The sequence below is a fragment of the Poecilia formosa genome, unplaced genomic scaffold (assembly GCF_000485575.1).
Source record: "Poecilia formosa unplaced genomic scaffold, Poecilia_formosa-5.1.2 Scaffold5, whole genome shotgun sequence".
In the NCBI taxonomy this organism is placed as follows: domain Eukaryota; kingdom Metazoa; phylum Chordata; class Actinopteri; order Cyprinodontiformes; family Poeciliidae; genus Poecilia; species Poecilia formosa.
Window position 1 is genome coordinate 2,627,121 of NW_006799944.1, and position 27,503 is coordinate 2,654,623.

Consider the following 27,503-nt stretch of genomic DNA (forward strand, 5'->3'; position numbering starts at 1 on the left):
TTCTGTTGTTTATGTTGTTTTGGGTCTGTGGATTATGGACATTTTTACAGTTCTTTTTTTAATTGAGCCAGCCTTTTTTTTTTCTTTGCTTTTTTTTCTTTCCGGAAGACCATGTCATTTTCTAAATAAGACCTGATTTGGGTCCACACACCGCAGCTTGGGATACCCCTCCCCGGAAGTGGGTGGTGGAGTCGCCGTCACCACACTAGTCAGACCACCATCGACACAGAGTCTGCTGGGATGAAGCTAGGCACCGGAGAACCACAGGGATTGATCCGGTTCTGAGGCCGAACGCCGTCCTGGTGATCACGCGGTGAAGCGATCGGATTGTTTAAAGGAGAAGGAAAGAAAACCCTGAACATCGCCAACATGATGGAGGAAATAGACAGATTCCAGGTACCGAGCGCGGTGCAGGAGGCAGAGATGCAGTCCGAGATGCAGCCGCTGGTGAGTCCCTGGGGTCTGCTTTACGTTGCCTAGAGATGATGTCTCTGCCGTCTGTCACGTTCGTGTTTTTAAATAACATACAATGAGATTAGAGGATGTGTATCAAATGAGGCCTGTACCCAATCCATCACACACCGGGAGTTAATGCTGATGTAGTTTGAGCCTCTGTAAGTTTTTAACAGGCACTATGGTTCATGGATATATATATATTTTAAAAATGTAGTTGTGAACACTGATGTGGCTGACGTGTTCAGAAAGAGGAATCCTTGTTCCTCTGTGTCACGCAGGCACCGTCCGGTCTCCTGCGCAGCATCCGTCATGTCTGGCGTAAACAAGCATCCCGTCCTGAGTCTCTGCTGCTGCTGCTGCTACATCACCAGCATCAGCAGCAGGTTGCTCTCTCTTCGACGCCCCTCGCTGCACTTTGACTAGATTAAATCGGGATCTATTGTTTGTTGCCTGCATCAAATCAAACCCACGCCTTTTGATGTAATTCGGGGCAGTTCGCTACAGCGGAGCGCTCTGTGGCCTGTAGCGGAGCCCCGGGATACTACAGCCTGCAGGGCGGCCTCCGCTGCCCAGCTCCGACCAGGCGAGACTTCTGGGCAATCTGATCTGTTCTCTGTAGGCGTCCACGGACTGCCATTAATCACCGGGTCCCATGTGAATACTGAATCGGGGCTGTTCTCTCCCTACAATACATGTTTTATTCGAACTGAATAAATAATAATAATAATAATAATAATAATAATAATAATAATAATAATAATAAAATTTCTTATATCTGGGGCATGAATAGGGCTTCTTGTAATTTTTTAAATTGTTGTAGTTTTGTCAAGTGGTCAAAAGAAAGGAACTTTTTTTTCATCTTTTATTATATACATAATATTCAATGGCAATGTTTCTTTTGCTTATTTATTTTATCCCATATCTTGTGTTTTTACATTAATAAATCTGATATTAAGATGTTCAGTTATTATTATCATCACCATCATCATCATCATTATTATTATTGTTATTTTTATTAGTAGTAATAGTTTTATTATTTGCAAGACTAGTTTGACATCTATTTAGTGCATAGTTTAATGATAGGAGAAGGTTTCTCTGTTCAATCAGTTTGTTAAGATACAGCAACAATATTAACCTGCAGCCTGCAGGACGGCCTCCGCTGCCCAGCTGCAAGGCCGTGTTGCCCCTGGTGAAGTTTCATAACATGCTGGTCAGTAATTGTGTTTGTTAAATGGCAAATAGAATACAAATTGTTCAGAGTTGACCCTCTGAATACACTCTATGTAGATTTTGATTTGCCACGTAACACAATGGCATTTTAAGCATTCCATCAACTTGTTCATAATGTTTCTAGTTGGTTTTGGCAGCTTGTTTTTATTACAACTGAGACCTTTGTTTTACTGAAAGTATGAACCTTATGCATGACATAGAGAAACCAGCACATATTTAAGGAATTGCAGCATCATCCTTTTTTCTTTTTTTTTTTTTTAAAAGTCTATTGTGTTTCCTTTTTTAATTTACATCATCAAAAAGTACTTAAAATCGCCCTGTATCCTAACATATTGTTTTCATAGCAGACAAAATGATATGAATAATTAATGTTGGGAACAGAATTATGTATTTGTGCTCATCTTTCTGTCTCTGGTGGGGTTTTTTTCTTTTCAATCCAGGACCCGGCTTCTTCTACTGCCTCAGAGGCAGAGTCCGACACCAGAGAAGGAGAAGCTGTTACTATCAACTATAAGCCCTCACCCCTCCAGATGAAAATAGGTAAGAAATATGTAGGAGTCAGCAAATATGTGAAAAATGGACAATAAACATGATTAAAAGATTTGAAGTTTTTAATTTAATTGTTAATCATTTAGGACTGAAGTGACTGAACGTTACCAGTATGGATTATTATGTCAAGTATTTGTGTAATCATTTGGTTTTTAAAACATTACAAAATGTCAGCTGTGAGTCCCCTTCATCCAAGCAGTACCTCAGCTGATTTACCAAAATAAAATAAAAAAAAAAAAAAAAAATGACAAAAATAATTAACACAGTTTCAGCACCCTGGACAGAGTCCAGTGGTGAACAGCAGCAGTGTCATTATCTGTCAAGTGACTAAATCCAGGAGAACGGTGGGCAGAATGTTTTTTTAAAAGCTTGTCAGGAAGAAAAAAAAAGTGATGGAAGACCAACAGCAACAAAATCCAAAGTGAAATCTGAACGGTGAACAAAGACACAAGAGCAAAAATCGGAGGTATCAAATTAGGGAGTACAATTAGTGGTACAAAGAACAATGTCCTGCATGGTTTAGCTCTATCCCTGGTTCAACACACCTGAATCAAATGGTGGTTCATTAGCAGAACCTCTGCAAAACTTTGACATACAGGTGAGGTAGTCGTAATATAAATATAGCATAAACTGACCTTGTTGCATATGAAGCTAAAGGGTAATTTTTCTCATTCACTAAGAAACTTAAAACCAAGTGTAAAAAAAAAAAAAAAAAAGATTTCATTTAACTGAAAGAAACACATGATTACTAAATCTTGTGTGTGTTATTTTGCTGCTGGCCTAGACAACGAGAAGGATATTTGGTGTCAAGCTTTGGTTTCAAATGGTAAATATTTCCTGTAATTAGATTAGCATTTAAATAAGATATATATACCACCATCTCATTGTATCACTACATTCCCAAAACTATTTAAAATAAAAATGTGTAAAAGTTTCATAAGAGTATCAGCTTATGTAACATTCTGATTAATACACACATAACTATGCTGTTTATCACAATTTTGTTAAATATTAAATTTGGTTCAAAAGACTTGAGCAAAAACTAAGAAACGCCTCTTGGTTTGCTTTTGAAGAAAACATACTTAATGTACATTGTATTAATTTTTGGTTTATTAAATTGGAGCAAGAGGAGCGATAATCTCAAAGGAAAACATGATTAATAGTGGGCTACAGCTCTCACGGTGAATTTTTGCCTACATTCCCAGAACAACAGAAAGACCAACACGGGTGCAGACTGCACTTGGTAGCGTTGTGACTTATGTCAGTTCAAACACTTGAACTCTAACGAGCTGCTGACTAATTGGTTAATTAGCTGAACTTTCTGCTTCCATTGGCAGCCGAGAGTTAGGTGGTCAACATGTCATTAATGTGACATCCCTTGATTAACAAATAACTGTCAGTTGTTTTGTATCTTCAGTTTGCACCTTCTGACTGCTGATGATTTCCAAACAGTCAACTTTTTTGTGTAATAAAGTGTAATAAACATTTTAGCAGCCTTCCTCCTTGCTGCCTTCAGACCCGAACAAGTCCTGGACGGAGGGAAGGTCAGCCGTAATGTTGTGTTCTTATTAATCTGGTCCTATCTCGTATGCAGACAAACAAAGAGACCTGGCCAGGAAGGGCTCGTTAAAGAACAACAACACTGTAGGTAGTCCGGTTAACCAGCAGCCCAAGAAGAACAACGTCATGGCCAGAACACGGTAAGAAATTAGCGCTGCGGTTGAAGGTTTGTGGACGAAATCAGTAAAAACACTCCTGTCTAGATCACTCCAACCATGTCTGAGTAATCAAAGCTCGCTTTACTTCTCTCAGTCCATATGTCTTCAGAAATAGCTATATTGATTTGGGGTTTGTAATGTTGGAGTCAGTAAGCAGACTTCTTCCTGTAGTACAGCTGGAGCTGAGCCTCTGGGCCGGTCTTTAAGACTCTCTCATCAACTCTGCTTGTCATGTTCTTACTGCCCCCTTTTTTCACTCCACTGCAGGTTGGTAGTACCCAATAAAGGTTATTCATCTTTAGACCAGAGCCCAGACGAAAAGCCCCTGGTGGCCTTAGATACCGACAGGTAAGGTGACATAAACATGCCTCGTTTTTGTATGCACACTTCTGAGGATCCAGGAAAAGAACCGCTAACACGTATCTCTGCGCTGCAGTGACGATGATTTCGACATGTCTAGATACTCATCGTCTGGATATTCTTCTGCAGAGGTGAGTTGACTTCCTTTCTGACTCCACTTCCTTTCCTCCTATTTACTATTTAAGTCCCTTCCATCCCTCGTTCCTTTGCCTCAATTCTTCACGGATGCCAGGAAGGAGAGCATGATGCCTTTATAAGCCAGTCTTTAGACAAGCTTATTTAAGCCCATCCTGCAAATCCATGCTAATTATGTAGGCGTCCTCTCGCACTGCAAGCGCATGATTAAACTGCAGGTGCGCCTGCACAAATAAAATGTTTGAAGCATAAAGCAATATGTAAATGCAATAAAAATGCTTTTTTTCCTCAGCTTCTGCACATTTTGTTTTTAAAGGAACGTGCAGCTTGCATTACAGGGAGAACATGTTCGTTTCTCAGAGGAATCCTAAATGCGATCCCTTTACAGCAGTTTTCTGTCTGGGTGCTGATGTATTTACAATGACTTGTCGCTGTGTGAATAAAAGATGAGGCGTACAAACATTGTAACCCAGTTCATGTGCTGGTACTCGGTTTCTATTGTAACTCTCAGAGTATGAGTGATAATAAAGATCTGGGAGAAGCTTGCATGCACTGATCAAAGTCAAATCAATTTTGTGCCTTTAGTGGTTTGTTTGTGTATGCTTGTCCCTGTGGCCAAACTTTTGTTTCATCTCATAATCTTTTTTTTTTTTTTCCCAGAAAGCTCTTGACTTTCTATGCAGCAGGGCAAACTTTAGCTAAGATTGCAGATGTTGATGTCTAAGCAGGAGCTTTTCTGACCAACACCTTTTTAGTTCATACTAATGTAAAATTGGCCTCATTTAGACGAAACCCAGCAATTTCCAGTTCACGGTTTGCTTGAGCCTCGATGGTTCCTGAGCTGCTTTTAACTACTTTTATTTCATCTGATGGATGTCAGATGAAATAAAACCCAGTCCTTTGCAAGTTTCAACCATCTGACGATGGTTGAAACTTGCAAAGGACTGGGTTTTCCAAAAGCAGCTATGGAATAGATAAAACATGCAAATATTAAGCATATGGAATAGCCATGCCAAAATGAACGCCTGAGAGGTTCAGGTTGAACCAGTTTGACCAAATCTTAGTCATTTATTTGCACATATATGTGTTTGTTTTTAATAAAAATCACTTATGTTTGCTTTAGTATCATTTTAAAAATAAAGAGTTGAAATGTACCATTAAAATTCTAAGTCAGAGATTCACGCCTAATAATAAGTGATATTTCTCACTGGAACTCTTTATCGAAGCACACGGATGTTTCTTTGCGAAACATTTTGCTTCCAGCTTTCATGGAAACAAGGATACCTTATGAACACAAAGAATCACACCAGGGCATTAGCTGTCGTGATCAAGACAAAGATCCAAGCAGCGAAGCCTGCAGCCATCTGTGAGAGCGCCATGGTTACCACTTTTACATGTTACTAGACTAATTCGTAAGAACAGACAGTCTTAGCTTTTCAACATTGTTCTAGCTTCAGTAGTCAGCAGATCAGTCAGAGTGTTTCTCTTCTTCATAAAGGGTTTTACAGAATATATTGTTTTTCACGGTGGACGTGCTGTGGGGGTTTAAAGTCGTCTTTCAAACAACCTCATGTTAGCAAATCTTTCTTAGTCAAACTTTCAGAGCGTTGTGCTGAAAGTTTGACTAAATCTGTGTAGAAATGAGATCCAGATTAGACCCTGCTGAAATTTTTATTTATTCTTGGATTAACTGTAATTATGATCAGCATGACAACCAGATTTTGCAACCGGTCTGACATTGTCCTCACTCTGATCAGTTTACATTTTGGCAAAATTTAAGAAGACTCGGATGCAAAGACATGCTTGGATTTTTTTTGTTTGTTTGTTTTACTAATGTCTAAAAAGTGAAAGGAGCAAAAGTAGAAAGAGTTTAACCATCTCTCTGATGAAACGTAGCAATTAGTTGCCTATTTTAATGTTTGTGTTGTGGTGAAAAGGTTTAAAAGACCTTTTTGTTTTACAGATTATTACTAATCATTAGCTCCCTTGTCACCCATTGTATAAAGCTTTCAGAAGCCGTTCTTTAATGATACAATCTCAGTCTTAAAGTTGTTCAGTCACTCAACAAAAAATTGTTTTAAAAATGAGGAAATACACATTTGTGCCTTAACCAGATCTCCATTATATTAGCTATTTTTGATCTGTATATCAAGAAAATTTGGTTTCATCTACATCCTATGTATAATATTGGAACGCATTTGTACATAATCCAAATTGGGTAAAAAAAAAAAAAAATATGCCCAAAATTTCTCCAGAAATTCTTTTTCATTAATGAAGTCAAACAAGTTGATTTTTTTTATTGTTGTGTATTCAACCAAACATTTTTTTTAAATATAAACCTGATATCAAAATCTCCTGTTCTTTTTGTAAACATTATCCAGAGACATGTGATTATCTTTTCTGTACTTGTACTTGCTCTGATCTCAATTAACATAAAACTTGATTCCCCACATTTTATTTTGAAAATGTTTTGTTTATGACCTCTTTGTAAAGGATCTAAAACAACATCTAGACACAATCTCAGGTTTTAACAACAAAAAGGTTATAATATAAAATATATATGTATATTTGCAGTGCATACAGCTTAACTTATGTAATTTTCTTCTTTTTAGAAACATTTTTGTGTATGGTAAAAACAACAACACTCCTCTTTGTCTCTGAAGGGGTCCAGTTCTCTCCTGACTCGTCTGCTCCTCTCTCTTCTCAGCAAATCAATCAGGATCTGAACATCCAGCTGCTGAAAGACGGCTACCGCCTCGACGAGATCCCAGACGACGAGGACCTGGATCTGATCCCGCCCAAATCAGTCAACCCGACCTGCATGTGTTGCCAGGCGACCTCCTCCACGACCTGCCAAATCCAGTAACCCCCACCACTAAGCCCATCAAAACCGCTGGCCCCCTTATCCCTCACAAACTTAAACCCGCTGTCTTCATCTGCTGTGAGTTTACTTCGCCACCAGAGTGGCAAAATGTGAGGCATTTATAGAATATTGTCATGACAGTAAAGTGCTATGATGATTAGGTAAATAATCACACTAACAAATAAAAACTTTGGTACAAAACCTTGAACATAGAGGAAAGTAATGGTAAAAGCAGTAAAGTGGTGGATTCCTCCTATGGCTGGAGACGCACTTCTGTTTAAGAGCCGCCTCCCCCTGGCGGACGTAACTCGACCCTGATATTAGTTTACAGACACGAAAAGGTCAGCTGCTGCTGTGAAGTGGTTTCCATTTCCCTGACTGGTAACAAACATGATCATAACTGCTGACTCAACTCTTCTGCTCTGGTTTGCCTTGTTTTAATATTTTTTTTTCTCCTTTTGTTTTAATGTATTAACTATGAGATCAACGAGCCTGTACCCAGTAACGAGAAATATTGAATCCCCCTGGTACTGTATCCATTTACCGTACAAGGTTGCTATGTAGCACAGGTCAGATCTGAACACTTTAAACACTGCGACATTTCTGCTTTTTCTGCGACGCTGGAGTGAAATGTTAAACCACAGAGTTGATGGATGAATGTGTAAACATGAACGGCTGTAGTACAAACTGCATGAAGGCCACCAGAGTGCAAAGTTATGGAGGAATATATAAAAGCACGTAGCTTTTGCCTATTTAATTTTCTGTTGTGCGGTCACCTGCTGCTGTTGTGGCACAAGCTTGATTTTTGAATTTCTTTCACTTTGCACTTTTTATTTGAGATTTTATGGGTTCATATCACCCTTTCCTGCACCACAAGTGAACGTGACGCACCTGAAACGATCCGTTTTCGTTTATTGCTCTGATTTCTACTGTGCCTTGCAAGATTATTTACACCTCTTGGGCTTGAGCACATTTTGCTGTCAGACGTAACTGTGCTTTATTGGAATTTAATGTAAAGCACCAACACAAAGTAGATCATAATTGTGAAGGAGAAGGAAAAGGACACATGGTTTTCATAATTTCTGACAAATAATATGAAGAATGTGGTATGCATGCTGTAATATTCTTACAGTTACAGCAGCAAATCTTTTACTTTATGTCTCGCAGCTGTCCTATCTACTGATTCTGAAATTTGAGTTGTGGATCCTTGCAGCTCCTCTTGATGTACCAAGGGACTTTATGCCTGTCCCTTTAAATAAAGCTGTCGTTGTCCAGTCTGTCAGCTTAGGTCTACAGACGGTAAATGGCAAAAAACTTATTTTCTCACCAAATCCTGCTGTAAACTTCTCCACAAATTGATCCCTAACCGTTCCCGGTACGTTCCTTAATTTTCAAGATGCTATTGACACTAATGTTATTTTAGCAAACCGTTGAAGTTTTCACAGAGCGGTACGATGCACACAGGTGGAAACCATATACTATTTGCACCGGTTTTTATTCAAATGCACACCTCTATTTTAAGAAATATGTTTTATTTTCCTTCCATTTCACAAAAATATAATACTTTGTGTTGATCTACCACATTAAAATCAAGTAATATATGTTGATGTTTGTGGTTATGAGTTGACATTAAAAAAAGAGTAAAAATGGAGCATAAATACTTTTGCAAGGTATGCTATGAAGGCCAAAGGAACAAAAGTCCAGATAGATTTTTTCCGTTCTCGGTTTGTTGCGTTAGTGCTTCTCATTTATCACCCTTGTCACAGAGTGTGACAAATGCTAGACGCTGCTAATCCTTAAGGAAAACACAGGTCCGGTTTAAAAGGACGCTCCCTGTTCTCTCACACACGCATGAACAGAACATTAGGCGAAACAACTCCAAACCTTCCTTTGACTTGTAGTTTAGAAACCATTTTGTTATCCCATCGTCAAGGACGTCACTGACTTGGAGCAGAATCCCACCATCTACAACCCACTCCCTTCTCTGATTCAGTTGTTTAATGCAATTAGATTATGCCTTAAGGACAGAGAAGTTTAAAAAGCTGTGTGTATATTTATTGCCATTATCTTTGGTTTATTTGAGGAAGGAAGATTTTTTTTAACATGTATATCTTTTCTTTGAGTTTCCTCTTTTTTAAATGACTTTTATGTATTGTAAACAGTTCCATTACAGTATTTACCAATGTTATTGTCATGTGCAGTGTATGAAGGTGATTAATAAACAAAAAGCAAATGGAAAACCTTGTGCTCGGAGTTACAGTTTGACCGGCTCTCTGAACTCGTGCCTGTAAATGTGTGTGCGATAAGAAAAAAAAAATGAGTGACAGGTAAATATTTAAAAGGAAATAAAAAGCAATTTTAATGATAAAGTTGAGGATTAAATACACAGTGGTGTGTATTGCAATAGCATGAGGTTTGGACGGACAGTTCCTGATTACAGTAGCATCAGAAAAAAAGGGTTTTCCACCAGAAAGGCACCAGCATCTAATCACAGTCACAGACAAAAGAAAACAGGAATTCACTCGGCAAACATATGTAATGTGTGGGAACAAATATAAAAATTAAGCTAAGGAAAGTAGTGATTTAATAAGACCTCTCACTTTGTTAGTAGTAATATTATAAAAGATAACCAGACAAGCAAAAAGAAACACATGCTACATGATGGAATACAATCGCTGTCAACAAAGTAGTAATGGAGGCAGTCCTCAAAGTGCTACGACAAACAATAACGATAAAAGAAAAAAACTGATATTTTTGAGGATTTTGGAAAATGTTGTGCTTCCATCTCACCACACGGGGGCAGGAGGAGAGTATGATATTCAGGCAAGACCAAAATATGACATGATTCACTTACAAAACACAGCTTACACACAAAATAATGTAAAGTTTTCAATGTACAGCCACTGGCACAGTTGGTATTGGAGACAGTCACTGATCTGTTGATCAGTAAAGTGTTTCTGAGAAAAATGCAACATGAAGAATATGAAACGAGTCCATTCAAGGGGTCATCCCCCCAACCTTCCCAGAGATTATAACGTCGACATTCTCTTCTGCTACAAAGGCACACACTTCCACTGAATACAAACCTGGAAAATGAAAACGAGCAACTTTTTTTTTTTTTATTTTGCAATGACTTCAGCTAACAAAAGGTTTTACCCTGTTATGTTCTTCTGCACCTCTAACAAGATTCAAGTCTGAATGAAACACAAATGTTGAAGTCGGACCCCCCTCCCACCGCATGAGATTGGTGAAGTATTGTAACTGTATTTAGATATTTTATTTTCCGTGCATGTATTTGCAAGTTCATTGTTGCATAAAAAACATTTCAGTTTTAGCAGCTCGAAGCACAGCTGAGGTCTGTAGCCAAACGTATATGAAATTAAATAGCTAAGCTCTGCGTCTCTATATTATAACTTTTCTTATTACACTCTCATAAGCTACACTAATCTGAATCTATGTTCTGTCTGTTTAATGTATTTACATGGTAATACTGTTGTAGAGTGCATTCACATTGTGTTCGACGGAAAAGTAACTGTAAAAGAAATTGTGTCATCCTTCACACTGGACGATAGGAATATTTCTAAAACTTCAGAACTCGGATTCGATCCACCGTAAGATGCCGTGGCCGATGTTTGGCTGCACCTTTAAATGGAGCGCGAGTTTCTAAGAGCAACACTGTTTATGCAAATGAACTTTACTTTGATTTGACATTCTTCCAGAAAAGCCATAAATGAACCTAGGCAAAAAGAAGAAAAGAATAGCTAGTCATCTCTGCCAGACCCTGAACAACCCTTAATAAATATAAATTACCTCAGGGAATGAGTCAGTGAACTCTAGTTAAATGATAATCAGCTTGCTGTTGCACGTGTGAAAGGAAAGTCCCTGAATATTTGTCTGGCTGACTGAGATTCACGTGGAGGTACAGCAGGGTATGTTACCTTCTAATAAACACCATTCTCATTCTCTCTATATATATGTGAATATATATATATAGATATAAATCAATCATGGACAGTAGGTGTTTCAGATTCCTGCAGGGCTTTGGTCCCCAGAGTCGGAGGAGGACATGGAGGTGGAGCAGCGCCGTCTCTTGGCGATGCTGGAGCCCTGCAGCATGCTGGGATGGAAGCCCGCGTGTCGCCGGGCGTGTTTGGTCAGGTGGTCGCTCCTCATGAAGCACTTTTCACACAGCGGACAGTTGAAGCGCTTCTCGCCCGTGTGCGTGCGGTAGTGGCGTGTAAGCTCGTCCGATCTGGAGAACTTCTTACCGCAGTCTGGCCAGGTGCATTTGAAGGGACGCTCCCCTGGAAACACACACACATAATCACTTATTTTTTTATTAAATGTTCATCATACAAATTAACAAGTTTATAGTGTTTTTTCTTTTTTTCTTTTTTTGTTAATGCCTCATAAAATGTCAGCCAATCACAGTATATATATCACCAATAAAAGATGACGGATATTTACAGTTCTTCAAGTTTAAGATAGTGGCTGGTCTGCTGAGCTGCATGGCATTTCACAGTGTTTCCATTTAATCTATGCTGATTAAAAAAAATAAAGCTGAAAATAATGTCTTAATGATTGGTTTCTTCTTGTATGTTCTGTCATTTCACTGACATCTGTTACTTAAGACACAGGCAGCAGAACAGAGTGCAGCAAGAAAGTCCTGCATTGAGCTTGTTCTTTCAGTGCTCCTTTGGATTTTCTCCTGGTACTGTGACACAGTCCAAAAACATGACTGTTAAGTTGGTTGGTCTTATTTTTTCCCTACAAGTAACTGCGTGCATTTATTGTCAATTCTTTTATGTGTCTCCGTTTCCCTGGAAAAGATTAACAATCTGAACATAATGTACCCTGCCTTTACACATTGAACGCTGAATCTAGGTCCCAATGCGACCCTGGAAGACATCGGACAGATGTTTGGGGAGGTGAGAGGGTGGGGGGGAACATCTTACAAGTCATCTCAGGAGAGCTACGTCACAAAGGTAATTTAGGGACAAGTGTGCTTAAAACGAACTGGCTGCATAAAAAATAGTTGTGTTATTTTTCCCCTTTAGAATAAGTAACCAAATGTTTTTGCTCGATTTAGAGTGTGTGTATATGAAGATGAGAATAAAAAAAAAAAACACACACACACATGGCCACACCCCACCTACTCCACGTGCGCCACTGAAACCACATGTCCGCTCTTGTTTACAACTGGACTGAGGGGTGTGGAGGTGGGTGACGTATGAGGAAGCGGTGGCGCAGGGTGGGTTACCTCCGTACAAGAACATACAGTAACGACGGGGACGGTTTGACCCGTACGTTTGTAGCGGGTCATAAGACAATATGTTGACCGAAGTAATAGCTGCGGATTAAATTCGTCTCCAAATAAATCGTGACTAGAGTTAATTAGCGCTCATTATGATTTATTACACCCCAACAACATGTCACGCACGGGAAGAACGCGATGTTCCCACAGGAACCCGCGTCCTGCTGCTGCGTGTCAACAACGCATTAAGACACATTTTTATCTAACACACGCCTCTTTTTCTGCCTGCTCAGCCAGTGGTAGACATGATATAACCTGGCCAGTCACTCCCGTAGCAGCCGAGCCCACTGGACCACCTGTCCTTTAACGTGTTCTCTCTAGCGGGGACATGTGCTCTGCGCGTACACTTCACAAGTCAAACAAAGATACGACTGTTTGTCCAGCATATAATAATAATAATAATAATAATAATAATAATAATAATAATAAATATATAAACTGTGACTTTGGAATGAGTAGCACTACCGTAATCCGCCTGAAATAATAATGAAGGCAGTGGCTAATTATAGTCGGCTACAAGTGACGCAGCGCGGGTTTGCTGCAGTCGACAGAACCGAGCCGGTGACTTTTTGTAGGCGTGTCAACCGGCTGAGCCCGCACTCACCGGTGTGGACCCTGAGGTGGGCTTTGAGGTGGGACGACTTCCCGTACATTTTCCCACAGCCGGCAAAGGGGCAGCCGTGCTTCTTCTCCGGGGTCTCCGTTCTCCCCGGTGCCTTGTTCCGGGACGCGTTGAGAACCGGAGACACCCGGCTGCTCCCCCGCTCCTCTTTCTCTTTCTCTTGCCTTCCCGCTTCGATGGCCCCGCCGAGACATCTGCTGTCCCCTGCGCCGATAGTGTCTGGACCGCATTTCTTTAAGTCCAATAAAATCATCGCCACCATCAGTAAAGTGCCGTTTTCTTGGCTGTCTTTAAATACGTCCTCTGTCCTCTCCAGAGGACAAGTGGGGACGCAGTCCACAGAGACCTCAACCTCCGACATCGCTGGAGCAGATCTGGGTGGAGTGGAGACAGTCTGTGCAGAGTTTCTATAGAGTCTGATAAACAATCCGAAAAGGGAGAGAAGAACCGTAGTTAGACCGCAGTCCTCCTTGGAAACGTGGCTAATGATCCACACGTGCCGACCTCACAGTCCCTGTCCCGAAAAGACGGAACGTTTCCTTCTGTAGGATGCTGGGCGGACAAATGAACGCCGCCTCAAGAGATAACAGTTGTGCTCCTTTCCTTTTCTTCTTCTTCTTTCGTCGTGCTCTTTTTTTTCCTCCTTTAAGCTATTGTGCTTTTGAGACGTATGTTCCTCCGTTCTCTGTGCTTGCACTCCGGCGCCCACTTGTCCTATTTTACAGTGAGCAACAGACGGTTCTCTCAACTCCAAGAAACAATTTCGCGGAATACCGCTGTGTCATAATAGAGCTGCGCCGCGATTGGCTGGTGGCAGCTGTGACTCGCCTCTTAAAGCTGCCGTCTCTCCGGAGTGAGCGACGGAGAGTTGGACCAATCACAGGCCGGATTTTGTCACGTTGCATTTGAGTAGCGAATATGGCTGGGAAATATGGATTACGAAGTGTAAAATTAACTTTTAAGGTTTTAGATTGGCACTTTATGTGAATATAAACTTAGGTACTTTAGTTGAACGATACGATAATTCAACTAAAGCAACTACGGCTGCTTGTATACAACAACAACGATAACAAAATGATGAAATGCATAAATTGAAAAAATAGTTTGGTCACTCTGAAACAACTTTTATCAACAAATAACGTCAAATCATCATCAAAAAATAAATATTCTGTACTTCTAGTACGTTTGGATGAAAGGCCCTGTGTAAATGTGCTTAATTTGTACTCAACATCACATTTCTCAAGTTCCAATAGCAACAAACTACAGAAAATACGAGTGGCACAGTTTTCATAAACATGAATCTGGAAATTCAATATGGCCACTATGCATCTAAGCTTAGAGATTGCTGCAGTAATAGTGTTTATTTGTATTTTGTATCTCATTAAGTGTCTTATCATACTTCGGTTAGTGAAAGTGTTGCTCCAATATTTAAAGGCATATACAGAAATTCATTATTACTGTATTTTATTGCTAACAGTAGATAGCCTTACGAATGAAGAGTAGAGTTTGGCTGAAGTAAAGTTCCATGTGCTTGAAGAATTCACCTTTTTGCCTACTTGTGCTTACTAGCTTTATACATTGCGTTGTATTTACCCTATTAAATTGATACTGCCAGAGGTGTCCCCATGGTAGTTGCACCTCAGCTTAAAAATCATAGAAATAGACTATGATTTGAAATCAGAAAGTTAGTTTATATGTAACCAATTGTCAAGGCACGTACAAAACCAGCCAACCCTGCTTTCATTAAAACTGGAGGTTGGGCCATTTATTTCCATTAACAGACTTGTGGTGAGAAGAACTATCTGTCCACTATTTAAAGAAAGTTACAAATTAAGGTTCATGACGGAGATATGTGTCATGTTTATTAGGCGTTAACTGAAACTAGCTGCTGTAGTCTGTTTTGTGTTATTGAAACTGTCTCGTTTAATGTGACACACCCCGTTAGCCCATTTCTACTGTCCCTAGAGCTGCACTTGAACTCTTAAAGAGATACAAACACATTAAACGTTTTACAAGAAATTAAAAACTAACTCAAACACACAACTCCAGTAACAAACGCAGTTAGTTTCTATTCCCTGCAACCTTTGCAACACTGCTTAGTTTGTAGTTCAGGAACAGTCATAAAGTTCATTTCTTGATCTTTGAAGATATATATATTTTTTTCTGTTTTCAAGATATGTCTTCATGCTTCCACATTTCTCTGAGCCATTAAGAAATTACAGGAACAAGTATGCTGGTAGTCCAGTTGAAACTGTAATGAAACCAATCTCTCTTTCCCAATCCCTCGGTTTAAAAGAGGGGGGTACTTTGAGTGCAGTGGGTGGTTCATGTGGTTTAAGTTCTTCGAAATTCTGTTTTCAGGGTGCAGAGATTGAGCAATTCTTTGTCTTTGCACAGTGCAAAAAGAGATTAAAAATTAAATGAACATTGGAGGTTAATATCTTTTTCTGGTAAAATATTCTTTCTCTCAGAACACCTTTATTTACTGGCTGTAATTTTTTTTGTGTGTGTTTGTTTTAGTATTTAAAATACCAGCCTTTCTCTTTGGATAACACCTATCTACACTACAGGAACAAAATGTACAAGTGACTTCAAGATGACAGTCCATAGAAACAAAGTTCCTGTTTGTGTTTCTACAACTTGTGCTGTCCCAACATCACCGACATACGCTCCCCATTGCCACAGTCCCCATTCACACCCTCCTTTTTCTGGATTCAGGTGCAGGACCCCTAAATTTCCAAGAAAAAAAAAAAGTCTCGTTGAACTCTCGCTCCCCCAGCTCTTCCTACAGCGGGGCTGTAAACATTTCAGTGAAAGAGGAGGCGCTTCTGCGGCTGCCGCAGTCTCTCCTACTCCCCTGTTCTCTCTACAAAGTGCAAGAGTTCAGGATTGCGCCGTACTTCTGGGTCATATCGTCATGTTGACACGGTCGTGGCAGAGATAAGGTTGTTTTTGAGTGTGCAGGGGCGCGCGCGCGCTTTAACAGGGAGAGAATGAGAGGACACGTGCAGAACGAACGTCGGTACAAAATGTTCCCATGTCCACGTGTGGCAGTGTGAGCGAGCTCAGCACTGCGGGCCCCACTTCCTTGAGTGAACAGACTCCTTTACCACCAACACACACACACACACACACACAGACACACTTAGGGCTTACACATGCACACGCGACTACACTAGCACACCCACAGGCGGAAGGACTGGAATTCCCAGTCCATCCATCAAGATAGACTGCATATGTCCACAGCAATCAAAATACACTGTACAGTGAAGAACCCTCACTCTTGACACATTAATGAAATTGCATGAAACACATAAATAAAAAAAAACATACAATGTAGTCCAGAGTTACTTACTTCATGGCTACCTTAAAGTGATACTGCAGGATTTTTGCAGTTTGGTTCTGTTGGAAGGTTCTGCAGGGCTGACCAAAGATCTTATGGGACCTTAAAGCTGCAGTATGTAACTTTTGTAAAAAAAAAAAAAATGCTTTTATTTAGTTATTTGTTAAAAGTGTCACTATGTTGTGACATTATAGTACGAGACAGATAATCTGTGGGGGGAAAAAAACCCCAAAACAATCAAGCTCTCCTGCCTTTTCCCAGTGCTATCTGCAGGAATACAGGCTTGGTCAGTGGCAATCAATCAGAGCCGGGAGGAGGGTCTTGTACTGTAAATCATTCTTGTGTATGCCCTACTCACACCCACACCCTTGCTTTCTGTTATCCTACAGCTTCTTCCAGACAGCAGACCCTGTCATGGTTGCTCAGGCTGGTTAGCCTGGCTCCCGATGACAGCGGATAGCACTGGGCGGCATGCACATGGGCAACAGAACAAAAGATTAAACTTGTATCATGAGATTATAACAATGTTAATACAACAATATATAAATACTGATTAACTCTCTTGACATCTTTATTCAGCATAAGCCCAAATTAATTAGTCTTGAGTGATAAACTTAGCTCAAGTTAAGTTTATCACTCGATTTGAGTGATTTTGTCACTCAAATTGAGTGATGAACTCAAGTTTATCACTCAAGTTGATAAACCTGAGTGATAAACTTAACTGAAGTTGAGTTTATCACTCAAATTGAGTTTATCATTGAGTGATAAACTCAACTTCAATTAAGTTTATCACTCAACTTGAGTGATAGTTGTCTGAAAGAAGCCATGAGCAAAATTGATTTGAACCATAAAACTAATTATAAAATAGTTTGAGGTTTATGCTAATACTTTTTTTTATGAGCCCTTAAAAAAAATGTCACATTTGCAATGCGCTTTTATGAGCTCATAAGCAGGCGATTTATGCTGCATTGGATTTATCTCAGAAGTTGAAGCTCAAATCTGAGGATGACGTCAAGCCGGTAGAGCACGTTCTAGTTAGTTGCAAGTTGAAGAACCAGTGCAGTTTTCTATTTGTTGCGATCTACAATTAGAAACACACACACACACACACACACACACACACACACACACACACACACACACACACACACGCACACACACAAGAGTGAATTTCCCTGTGTTTTCTGCATTCAAACAAAGAAGCAACATCTTCTCTAATAGTTATTATGCAGTGTGTATCACTGGTTGAAGAAGATACAAACTGTCAGAACTGCTAATGAAATTGTTTATACTTGCACTTTGATACATGTTGTATATGCAGAAGCTGTGTTGGATACCAAACTTAGGGCTCCGCAGCATCCTAAAAGGTTCCCAGTTGACATTCACAAGAAGAAATAACTTCCCAGTGCAAATGTAACTACAGTTTAAAACTTCACAAAATAGCAAATAGTGCCACTATGTTTTGAAATTGTCCCAAGACACTGAAAGTCTCCTGTGGTTTTGACTAATTGTTAATTTCAGACTAATCTGGATTTACACCAAATAGAAATACCAAAGTCTTTATCTGCTGCATGTCAGATATTAGCATTCAGCTGCTTTGGGTGAATTAATGCATCTACTTTTTACTCATATTGTCATTTAGTTCAATTTCATTCGGTTTAAAAGAAAATAAATGCAAAAGACAATTAAGTTGTGCAACTTTACTGTGAAAAAAGAAATCATTGAAATAATACATATGACGTTTTTTTCCCCGTTTTTCCCCTTTTACTAAAGCTTGTCTTCTTGAAGGGTAATACAGCAGCTCATGTTTGAAATATGACAGCCATCCACTCATCTGGATGAGAGCCAATGAGTACAGGCTTCGACACATCTGGGGACAAATGGACATGATATTAAAATGCTCGTTATTTTTGTCAATTTCTGGTTGAACACAATTTCAAGAATTAAAACAGACACACACTACTCGGATACCAATCTATAACTGTTTATTTAACAATGCATGCCAGACAGGATCCTAGTCACATTGAAGAGTACAGATTTGTATTTGCATCCAAATACGCACTACTTTTATTTCATATGGTAGTTTCTTTCCGTCTTTCTCTCGGTCGACGTCAAAAGTCATCTGTGTACAAGCTGAGTGGAAGAACTGCATGCATTCAAAGGACATAAACTTAAGTGTGACCAATAGGTGGGATACACTACGTCCCTTTTAGTTTAACATCAGCCATTATTGCAGAAGTTTGTGCGTGTAAAAACTCTCCTTCAGCTCACTTGTCAACAGATTTCATAAAAAGGAGAATAAAAGGAACAATCTGTTGATTATCAATAAATGCTCATCTTTCCCATACACCATGTGATATTATAGCATTAGAAAATATTTTTAAAATACTGTACACTTAGACTATATGGAGGGTTGTATCATCCTGGCATGCCTCCCTGTTGGTGTTGTATTCTAAATGTCTGGTTTCACACGTGAGGAGGTCACATTCACATCTCCTGTTGTAACAACTCCGTCCACAACAGCCATGTAGATGTATAAATCATACCAGTTGTTTCTACAAGCCCAAAACAAATCTGACATCTGATAGTCTTTGCAGTGGGGATAAACAACAGATCACAAAAAATAAATAATAATAATAATAATTATATATATTGCAACAGGCCAAAAGGGGAGGGCCTAGGTCAAACACAGTCATTTGTTTTCATACTTTTTCAGTTGAGCTGAACTGTTCAACCTTAGAGCCTTTAATCCCCCGTCTGTCACATCTCAGTAGACAATAGGTCAAAGAGAACGCAACTTAGCCTGTCTCCATTTGGTTTGACAGTTTGGTTTGGTTCAAAATGGAAGCAGCAACTGTGCATGACCAAAGCCTACTCAATGTCAGCACTGTAGGGAAAAAAAAAGGAAATAAAAGAGAGACAAAAAAGTCCCGCCCTTTTGCTTTTACTATCAGCAATTTAGACTTCCGGACGTGAGCAAGATGAGCCAGTATGAAGACATTCATTCATATGCTATTGCTATCTTTTAAGACAAAACACTATATATATATATATATATATATATGTATATATATACTCTAAAATCACCCAAATTCTGGGTTAGACTCATAAAGCACAGTGATTAAATTGGATGCCTTCAGCTCTAAACAAACTGATCTGTGTCTTTCTTTTCTTTCCGTTATTCCACTGTAACGCAGTGAAAGACTTTATTACTTGCATCACTGGGGTAATATTGTCCCTGAGCACTGACCTAAAGTCATCCTTTCATATCCACAATGCAACCCACACATCTGTCGAAGAAGCTGCAAATCTGAGCTTGTGTCAAACAGAGTACGACTCTAGTTCTGTTCGATTTCTATGGTTGATACTGACCTTGCAATGGCACTGCAAACCTTAAGCTTATATTACGAACAATACAGATGCACCTTAGCTTATTAGAAAGTGATTTTGAAGAAGTTATTTTTTTTATTAATTTAACTTAAAATGCTATAGAAGGTAATAGAAACTTTGATTTGCTGCATCCAGCAAATAGGAAGCTCACGGCCCCTTTCTCAAAAAAAATCAAAATGTTACATAGCCTCAATAAAAAATAAAATAAAAAAGATTTGAAATTTAGAAATGGTATGTCATGGCCTGTCAGAGCTCATGGGGAAGACTACTGACGTGGCAGTTGTCCAGGAGACAGTTATTGGCCGTTCTAAAAAGAGGTTGAGCCATGAAAGGAGCTGGCTACTCTCCAAGGGCTGTGTCCAAACATATTAATGATGATGAGTGGAAGAAAAACAATTGTTAGAAAGGCGTACAAACTTTAGCGATAACCACAGTAGTGTGAGGATTATGAACTCCTTCATCTTCTTGACAATGATCCATAGACTCTCTATGGTGTTTAGGTCAGGGAGTGGGGAATCCAGCACAGTGACGTTAGAGCCAATAAAGCAAGCACTGGTACTTTTGGAAGTGTGGGACGTTGCCAAATACTGGAATACTTTTGTACTGGAAAACAAAATAAATATCTCCATAAATGTCATCAACCGAGGGAAATGCTCTAAAAGTTCCTGGTAAGTAACTGTGGTGACTTTGCAACTGGAGTTGGACAGTGGAGCAACATGATGACTTGGCTCTTCAAATCATTGTTGACTGTGGAAACGTCCGTGTTCCTTGATAAAATCAAATGTAAAGTTGTTGTTTTTTTTTAAAAAAAAAGGGTAATATTTCATTGTTTAATATGTTAAGTGAGAAAAGAGCCACTTGAGGCTCTATTTCTGCAGGTTGCAGACCTTTGGTCTACCAGATGAAAATTAAACTATCTTAATATGACTGAAGCTAAGTGCAACAATTAAAATTTTAAGTCATTGTTAATGTAAAACTGTGACAATAAAAAAAAAAAAAAAAAAAGGGCCAGGCCAGTTTTACAGTGGCACCTGTCTAGAATCTTAGCCTGTGTGAGACGTTTCTGATGCGTTCTCATTCAGGAGTCGGTAAGTCCTGGTATGTGGTGGTTCATGAAGCCTCTACTTCATGAACCATCAGTAGAAGTTTCTACTTCTACCACACCTTTTCCTTCAGTGTAGCATGTCACTAATATGCTTGGACTCAGTCCTTTGCACCCAGTCAGCTTCTTCAGCACTGACCCTTTTTGGCTTTCACCTGCTTACAGATAACATTAGACGACTGTCGAGTTTCAAATAGAAGCTTGTTGATCATAGTATGGTCGTAATATAACATTTGTTATAATTTTTGTAGCGTTCATGTTCATTATTCAGCTTTTTCGAGAAACAAATTTTTGGTACTTTGTTAGCTATAAGCTACAATCATCAAATTTAGCCACAATAAGCACTTGAAATATATCTCTGTGTGCAATGAAACTGTAGAATAAATGAGTTTTACAATCTGAATTAAATTACTGACATGTTTTTAATGCTACACTCTAACACATGCAGATGCACCTGGAGGCTGAAGGGACATTTCGCTGAGGTTTTCCTTAAATAAATGTTTGGCGACATCTGGTTTTGCGGATGAAAAGCACTGCGGCTGCTTAATGTCTTTTAAACATGATCGACAACTGGAAATGTTTAACAGTCTAGAAGATTTTTGATTGAAAGATGGGGTGAGTGATGCAGGCAAATCAGGTCAGTCAACTAAAGCTAGACAGAAGAGTTTCCAGCAACAGCAGCAGCGCCGGCCGAGTGGAGCAGCTCAGTCGTCATGATCACGTCTCACTGTCACATGCAAACAGATTCATTTACTCTCTTAATCCACAAAGCCATTGTGCTAAAGACATCTCACATGATTTTTGGTGTATTTAAATAAATTATAAAACCATACAAGCAATGATGTAATCTCGCAATAACAACAATTCCTCCACTATGTACAGTAGATGGGAAAGGGAACAACAAAAATCTATGAATAAATCATTACTGATAGTTGACCCCTATATGAGAGAGAGAGAGAGAAAAAAAAAAGACAAAAAATGAGACACATCACAGAGTCTTGAATCACGTGAATCCCAGCATACTCCATCCATGCCCGAAAGGCACCCTAAGTTTGGTATACTGGCAACTGTGTATTGCCATATCAACGTTAGAAAAATCTCATAAGTCGGTTGATAAAACACACAATAAAAACTACTTTAAATACTTTAAATATAATTGAAATGTACAGTATTTGAGACTAATCTATATTTAATAAATATTTTACATCATCATTTAGTGCATGTAGGTGGTCATCCTTTATCATATTTAAAAGCTTAATTAGAAAATACTTAAAATTTGACAAAAATATCACTGAAAACATATAAATATCATTTTGTAATTCAAACAGGCATTTACTGTAATCGTCGCTAATGAGCAAGAAAAATAGTTATAAATAGAATCATCATCTTAAAATAAACACAACATGATCCAACTGAATTGAAATGGTGAGAGAGTGTTTATAAACGTCAAGCTCAAGATAGATTTGAATAGTCTCACCTTTATTATCGTCGCAAACCTGTAGGAGATAGGCGTGTTTCTCCCCACCTACTTTTTCCCCACCAGAATAAAAATGAGAAATGTAAAAACATGAATCTGGCCGTCATCGTTTGATGATCTGCTTCCTTCATGTGATCTAAGATGCACACCTTTGTTAAATCTCACCAAAAGTGCATATACTCAATAGCTTATTTTCAAGCTTTTTAAAGAAGTAAATTAATAAATTAGTGCTTTAAAAAAAAAAAAAAAAAAGCAATTCTTGTGACCTGTACATAGTTAATATTTAGGCGTGTCGTCCATCAGCTGCTTCCTTTTTTAGTCTCTTTTAGGTGGTGTGCTTTGACTTTCACTGAAAAAAAAGAATACAACAAATGGGAATATTGGAAAAGATGAAGGACGGATCTATTAGATGAAGCTGGATAGAAAAATAATACCACTGCCAAAATCTGAAGGATGGCTAAAAACAACAGATCTACGATTAACTAAGTGAGGAGATTTTTTTTTTTGGTGTAAGTTACAGGCAAAAGAAGAAAAGTTCAAACCAGGTTCGTTTCAAGCCAAGGCTGGGTCGTAGGTTTATAGCGCCCCCTTATCCTCATATTTTGCAATTGCACTTGTTAGAGCTCTGGGGGACAGAATTGAAAAGGTTTCAGACAAAAAGTTGTGTGTCTATGTAAACTCACTATGCACACTTTGATGAATAACCAGTGATCAAAGCACAAGCCTAGAGGTATCAGGAAGTTTTCGTAAATCTGTAACAACCCACTTCATTGCACCCTACAGATAAGGGATTGTTTTAATTCAGAAATAATGATTTGTCAATTTATCTTGAGGATCATTTTGAATTCAATAATAATTTTAAGACTGAATCATATTTTGACTACTTTAATGGTTGCATGTGTAAACATTGGCTACTGATAAATTACAGCAGGGAAAGTAGGTTTGTCAACATTTTTCTTAGTAAATGTATTTCTAAAGGGGCCAATGATGTGAAATTTACTTTAAATATCTGGGCTACCCCAAATAATCAAATGAGTCCATAAATTTAATTATGTCTAATAAAGTGGACTAGAACAGAGTATCATCACTGAAACAAAATGTGGTGTATTTTACTATGAAACCAGTTGGCTTCTAGAAACTCATCATGTTCCTCATCAGTGCAAATAATATCAGCAGGTTTAGCTCTAATATATGGCCATTAAAAATATTTCTCATTATTGACATGCTGCATAATCACCACAATGGGCAAAATGCAAAGAACTTTCTTGATACCTTAAAAAAATTATTGTTGCAAAACATAGTTAAGCTTTAAGTAATTGACTTCTTTGAGCTTATCATGTTATAGTGTTGTTGCCTCATCAAAGACAGTAACTTCTGTTACTGTCTTTCAGCAACATTTCAGAAGTACCTGAAAGTGTTGCTTTGATTCTTTCATGCATTAATCTCCCCTGGCAACCATTAGGGGGCGCCCAAACACTCCGTGGTGCCCTTTCCATGCAGTTCATCTTGGAGTTGCAGTGCCCAAGATGAGCTTCCACCTCACAGAGCATCCATCTCCCACTAAGCTCCTTCAGACTAGCGCCAGCAGCAATTAGCAAACACCTGACGGAACTGCGCATCTGCTGAGCTCATCATGCAAACTACTTTTCAGTGCAAAGCTCCGAAGAACCTTGTTAAAGGCCTAATGAAGAAACATTGTTGAGATGAGGTGCTGAAGGCGGAGTGTCCGAAAGAACAGGAGCATTTAAAGAGACAGAGGCCCAATTTCACGATGCTAAAATGTGAAGTCAAATTTCATTTAAGTCTAGTTTGTATATATCATTTTTTTAGAACAACTGAAGAAAACATAGTTACTTGATTGTTCTATAAACTGGCGCTTTGTGCCTGAAAAATACACAACACAGTCCCTTTAAAGATGGTTGGAGAAATCTACCAAACCATTATTGTCAAGAATCTGATGATCATTCAAGGGTTGATTTCTCAGCGAGGTACGGTCACAATAAAATAAAGCAAACCGAGTTTATAAAAGAGGACGGACCCCAAAGACCTTTCGGATCTCCGGACAGTAGCTGACGCAGAAACTGATCAAACTTCAGCAATGCATGAAGCTAGTTTCTCCAGAAGGACTGCCTCTTGAAGCTTCATTTAGCAACAAAGATTTTCTGCTGAGGCGTTGTTAACTTCAGTAAGTGCTTTCAGTACTCAATTCTTCTGCCTTTCCACTTTACAACACAATTTAATTTATGGGTGCACTTTGTTCAAAATTCATGGGTTACTTGGGTTGTTTAGAGCGACAGAAGTATCGAGATGTTCAGTTCTCATTTTCTCTGCTGTAGATTGTCAGCTTTTAAACCTGCCAGTGTTTGAGTGTCACGATGAGTAAGGAAAGCTTTAAAGTGGAACCTTTGCAGCAATTGTGCTGATGAAAAACTACAAAATGAGTTGACTATCTCTTTCCTTATCCCTTGTCTTTGTCTCTCGGATGTAACAGTGCCTACCACACACTACAGGTAGGATTAACAGTAGACCTTTTCTTTCTAGGGTGGTTGATATGTGTTGTAAAACAGTGACCAATGTCTACTTGATGTAAATTAGGTTGGTGGAAGACCTACAAGACAAATATAACTTCCATTTTCATGGCACCCAATTGTAAGTTACATTGCTACAAAAGGTATCAGCTAGTCTAAATTCATAGCTCTTTCTTTTAAGTGATGTACATAGACCTTCTGAGTCTTCTGCCCTTTTACCATTCTCCGCTGAGGATAAAACTGCCGTTCAATGCTGATCACACCTAAACTTTTCCAAACCTAAAATGCAAGTGAATAAAGTATAGATATGTTCCAAATCAGCATCTATGTGCAATTTCATCCTGCTGTTACTTGGCCCTTTTCAGTTCTCACCCAGCCCCTAACAATGTGTGAGGGCGCCAGTGGGCCCTTGTCACGTGTAGTTTTGTCTATCGAAGCTGCGGAAGGCTGATGGAGCTGCCAACTTCCTTATAGACAGACTGTCAGTTTTGGCCGCGTCGGGTCTCGCTCCGGACTTGCTCCTGAGGAAAGGGTATCTGTGCCCCGCAAGACCCCGTCCCCCAGGCCCAGATCCCCTGTCTGCTCCCAAACCCGGTCCCCTCTCCATCCTCTCGCTCACTGACAGGCTCTTCCGATGCGGAGGAGCCAGAGTGAGTGAAGGATGGGAGTCATCTGAGGAGCAGCTGTTCGCTCGCTCCAGCCTGGAGAGGGTGGAGCAGAGAGGAGCTCCGCTGGGCCCGCCGAGGCCCGTAATGCGAGGAGCGTCGGAGGCTGGAATCAGGTCCTCGGGGTCCTCGGGGTCGGACTCTGTGTGACTTAGCTCTGCCTCTCTCTCCGGGTGAGAGGAACTAATGTCTGACGGCTTATCAAAGGTGAATGAGGTGGATCCTCCTGGCAAGTGTGAGCATTCTGCAGGAGTGTATGGAGATGATACGCAGCGGGTGTCGATGCAGTCGGTGATGCTGGTGTATTCTGCGGCCTTCACCTGGACTCCTGCCCCTAGCCCACCGTAACAGCCTCTCGGCGTGAACATGAGGCTGTGGGACTTGACCAGAGGAGGCTCGTCGAGGAACGCCGTGCCTGCCGTGGAGAGGTAGCGACTGCTCTTGGAGCGCTCGAGCAGCCCTGCTGAGGGAGGTGGAGACGGCTCCGTATCCCAAGGAGGTAGGGTGGTGTCTGGTAAGAGGCTTGCTGAGCACAACGACAAATCAGCGGCCGCGCTGTCATCATACATGGCTCCAGTCGTTACGCTGCTGCCAGCGGCGCCCTCCGAGTGCCTGTCGCCCAAGCCGCTAGTAGCCGTGCTGCTGAAGTCACGGCCTCCTGGCAGCACCGTCTCCATGATATCTGACTGCAGTGAGGAGTCTCTCTGGAGGGGTGGGACCACGCGGAGGGGATCAAGAAAGACCTCGGCTGGCCCCACCTCCTCAGATGTCGAGACATAGATATCAATGCACGATGACGGACGGTGCTGCTGGGAAACCGACAGCGTCGCCAGTGGGAGGGGCTTAGACTCCTTGGTGGCGGCGGCTGAAGACACAGATTGCGAGCTATTAGCTCTGTGGAGGCTGAGCGAGCGCTCCTTGAAGAAGCTTTCAGCTCGCTCAGCCCCACTTGCACGTTCAACAGCACGTCCACCCCCAACGTAAAAAGAGTGACTCCTTGCCCGAGCAGTGATGCCAGTGGGAGAGGGAGGGGATATGGAGCCCTCAGCTGCTCCCTCCAATGCCTCCTGAAGGCGGTAGGCATTCCCCTCTGTGCTGTTAAAGCTGCTTTGGCGGAGGATGTATGCAGAGTCCGGGCACTCAGCTTGGCGGAGTATGTACGCCGAGTCTGTGCAGTCGGACGAGGTCCGGGAGCGAGCTTTGTTGACCTCCACGCGCTCAACGCCCGTCACGCGCTCCAGAGCCACAGCGATCCGCCCAATTAGGTCCTCCATCTGGGCCAGCCGAATATCCACAGTCTGCAGCGATGCTTTCATGAAGTGTTCCCTCTCATTGACCTCTTCCAAACGCATAGCCATGTTCTCCACCCTGATGAAAAGGAGAAAAATTCAACGACTGCGTGGCATGATAGGTATACAGTTCATTGAAATATAAAAACTTTAACAAACAGCAGTTTAATATTTGTACTGGTTTGTACGATTTTGTATTTACTCCCGTTTCTCTTAATTGGGGGGATTAATTTATTCTTTCTAGTAACGTCTAGTAATGTTTTGAGCTCATTTCTTTAAAAAAAAAAAGAAAAACCCAGAACAACCAAATGATAGCAAATTCAATATGCCTGTCATGTGGAAGCTACCGTTTAAGTACAGATGCTCTGAGAAAGCTGCATAGAGCTTTAATACGGCACAGCTGAAAACTGACCAACACACAGTTCAAAATGACAAGCCAGGAATGAAGAGTATTGATAATGG

General features: G+C 40.2%; 3 protein-coding genes across 17 annotated transcripts in view; 1 reads left to right on the forward strand and 2 right to left on the reverse strand.

Annotated features, from left to right (window-relative positions):
• Nucleotides 1–171: 171 nt before the first annotated feature.
• fam219ab (family with sequence similarity 219 member Ab) lies at nucleotides 172–9,551 on the forward strand. The gene is made up of 6 exons (XM_007562996.2): nucleotides 172–447; nucleotides 2,127–2,226; nucleotides 3,830–3,935; nucleotides 4,221–4,301; nucleotides 4,390–4,444; nucleotides 7,156–9,551. The coding sequence occupies exons 1-6, from the start codon at nucleotides 370–372 to the stop codon at nucleotides 7,312–7,314; spliced, it is 579 nt and encodes a 192-aa protein (XP_007563058.1). The 5' UTR covers nucleotides 172–369; the 3' UTR covers nucleotides 7,315–9,551.
• On the reverse strand, nucleotides 9,052–14,141 carry klf9 (Kruppel like factor 9). Its single transcript, XM_007563008.2, has 2 exons — nucleotides 13,230–14,141; nucleotides 9,052–11,615 (listed from the first exon to the last, which is right to left on the reverse strand). The coding sequence occupies exons 1-2, from the start codon at nucleotides 13,606–13,608 to the stop codon at nucleotides 11,335–11,337; spliced, it is 660 nt and encodes a 219-aa protein (XP_007563070.1). The 5' UTR covers nucleotides 13,609–14,141; the 3' UTR covers nucleotides 9,052–11,334.
• Nucleotides 14,142–20,049: 5,908 nt separating this feature from the next.
• The window catches only part of trpm3 (transient receptor potential cation channel, subfamily M, member 3), a 141,700-nt gene continuing 134,246 nt past the window's right edge, over nucleotides 20,050–27,503 (reverse strand). For all 15 annotated transcript variants that reach the window (XM_016677168.1, XM_016677138.1, XM_016677160.1 and 12 more), the window contains one exon: nucleotides 20,050–27,120. In XM_016677168.1, the coding sequence (XP_016532654.1) occupies nucleotides 25,500–27,120 (1,621 nt within the window). In that variant the 3' untranslated portion in view covers nucleotides 20,050–25,499. The remainder of the gene's footprint in view (nucleotides 27,121–27,503) is intronic.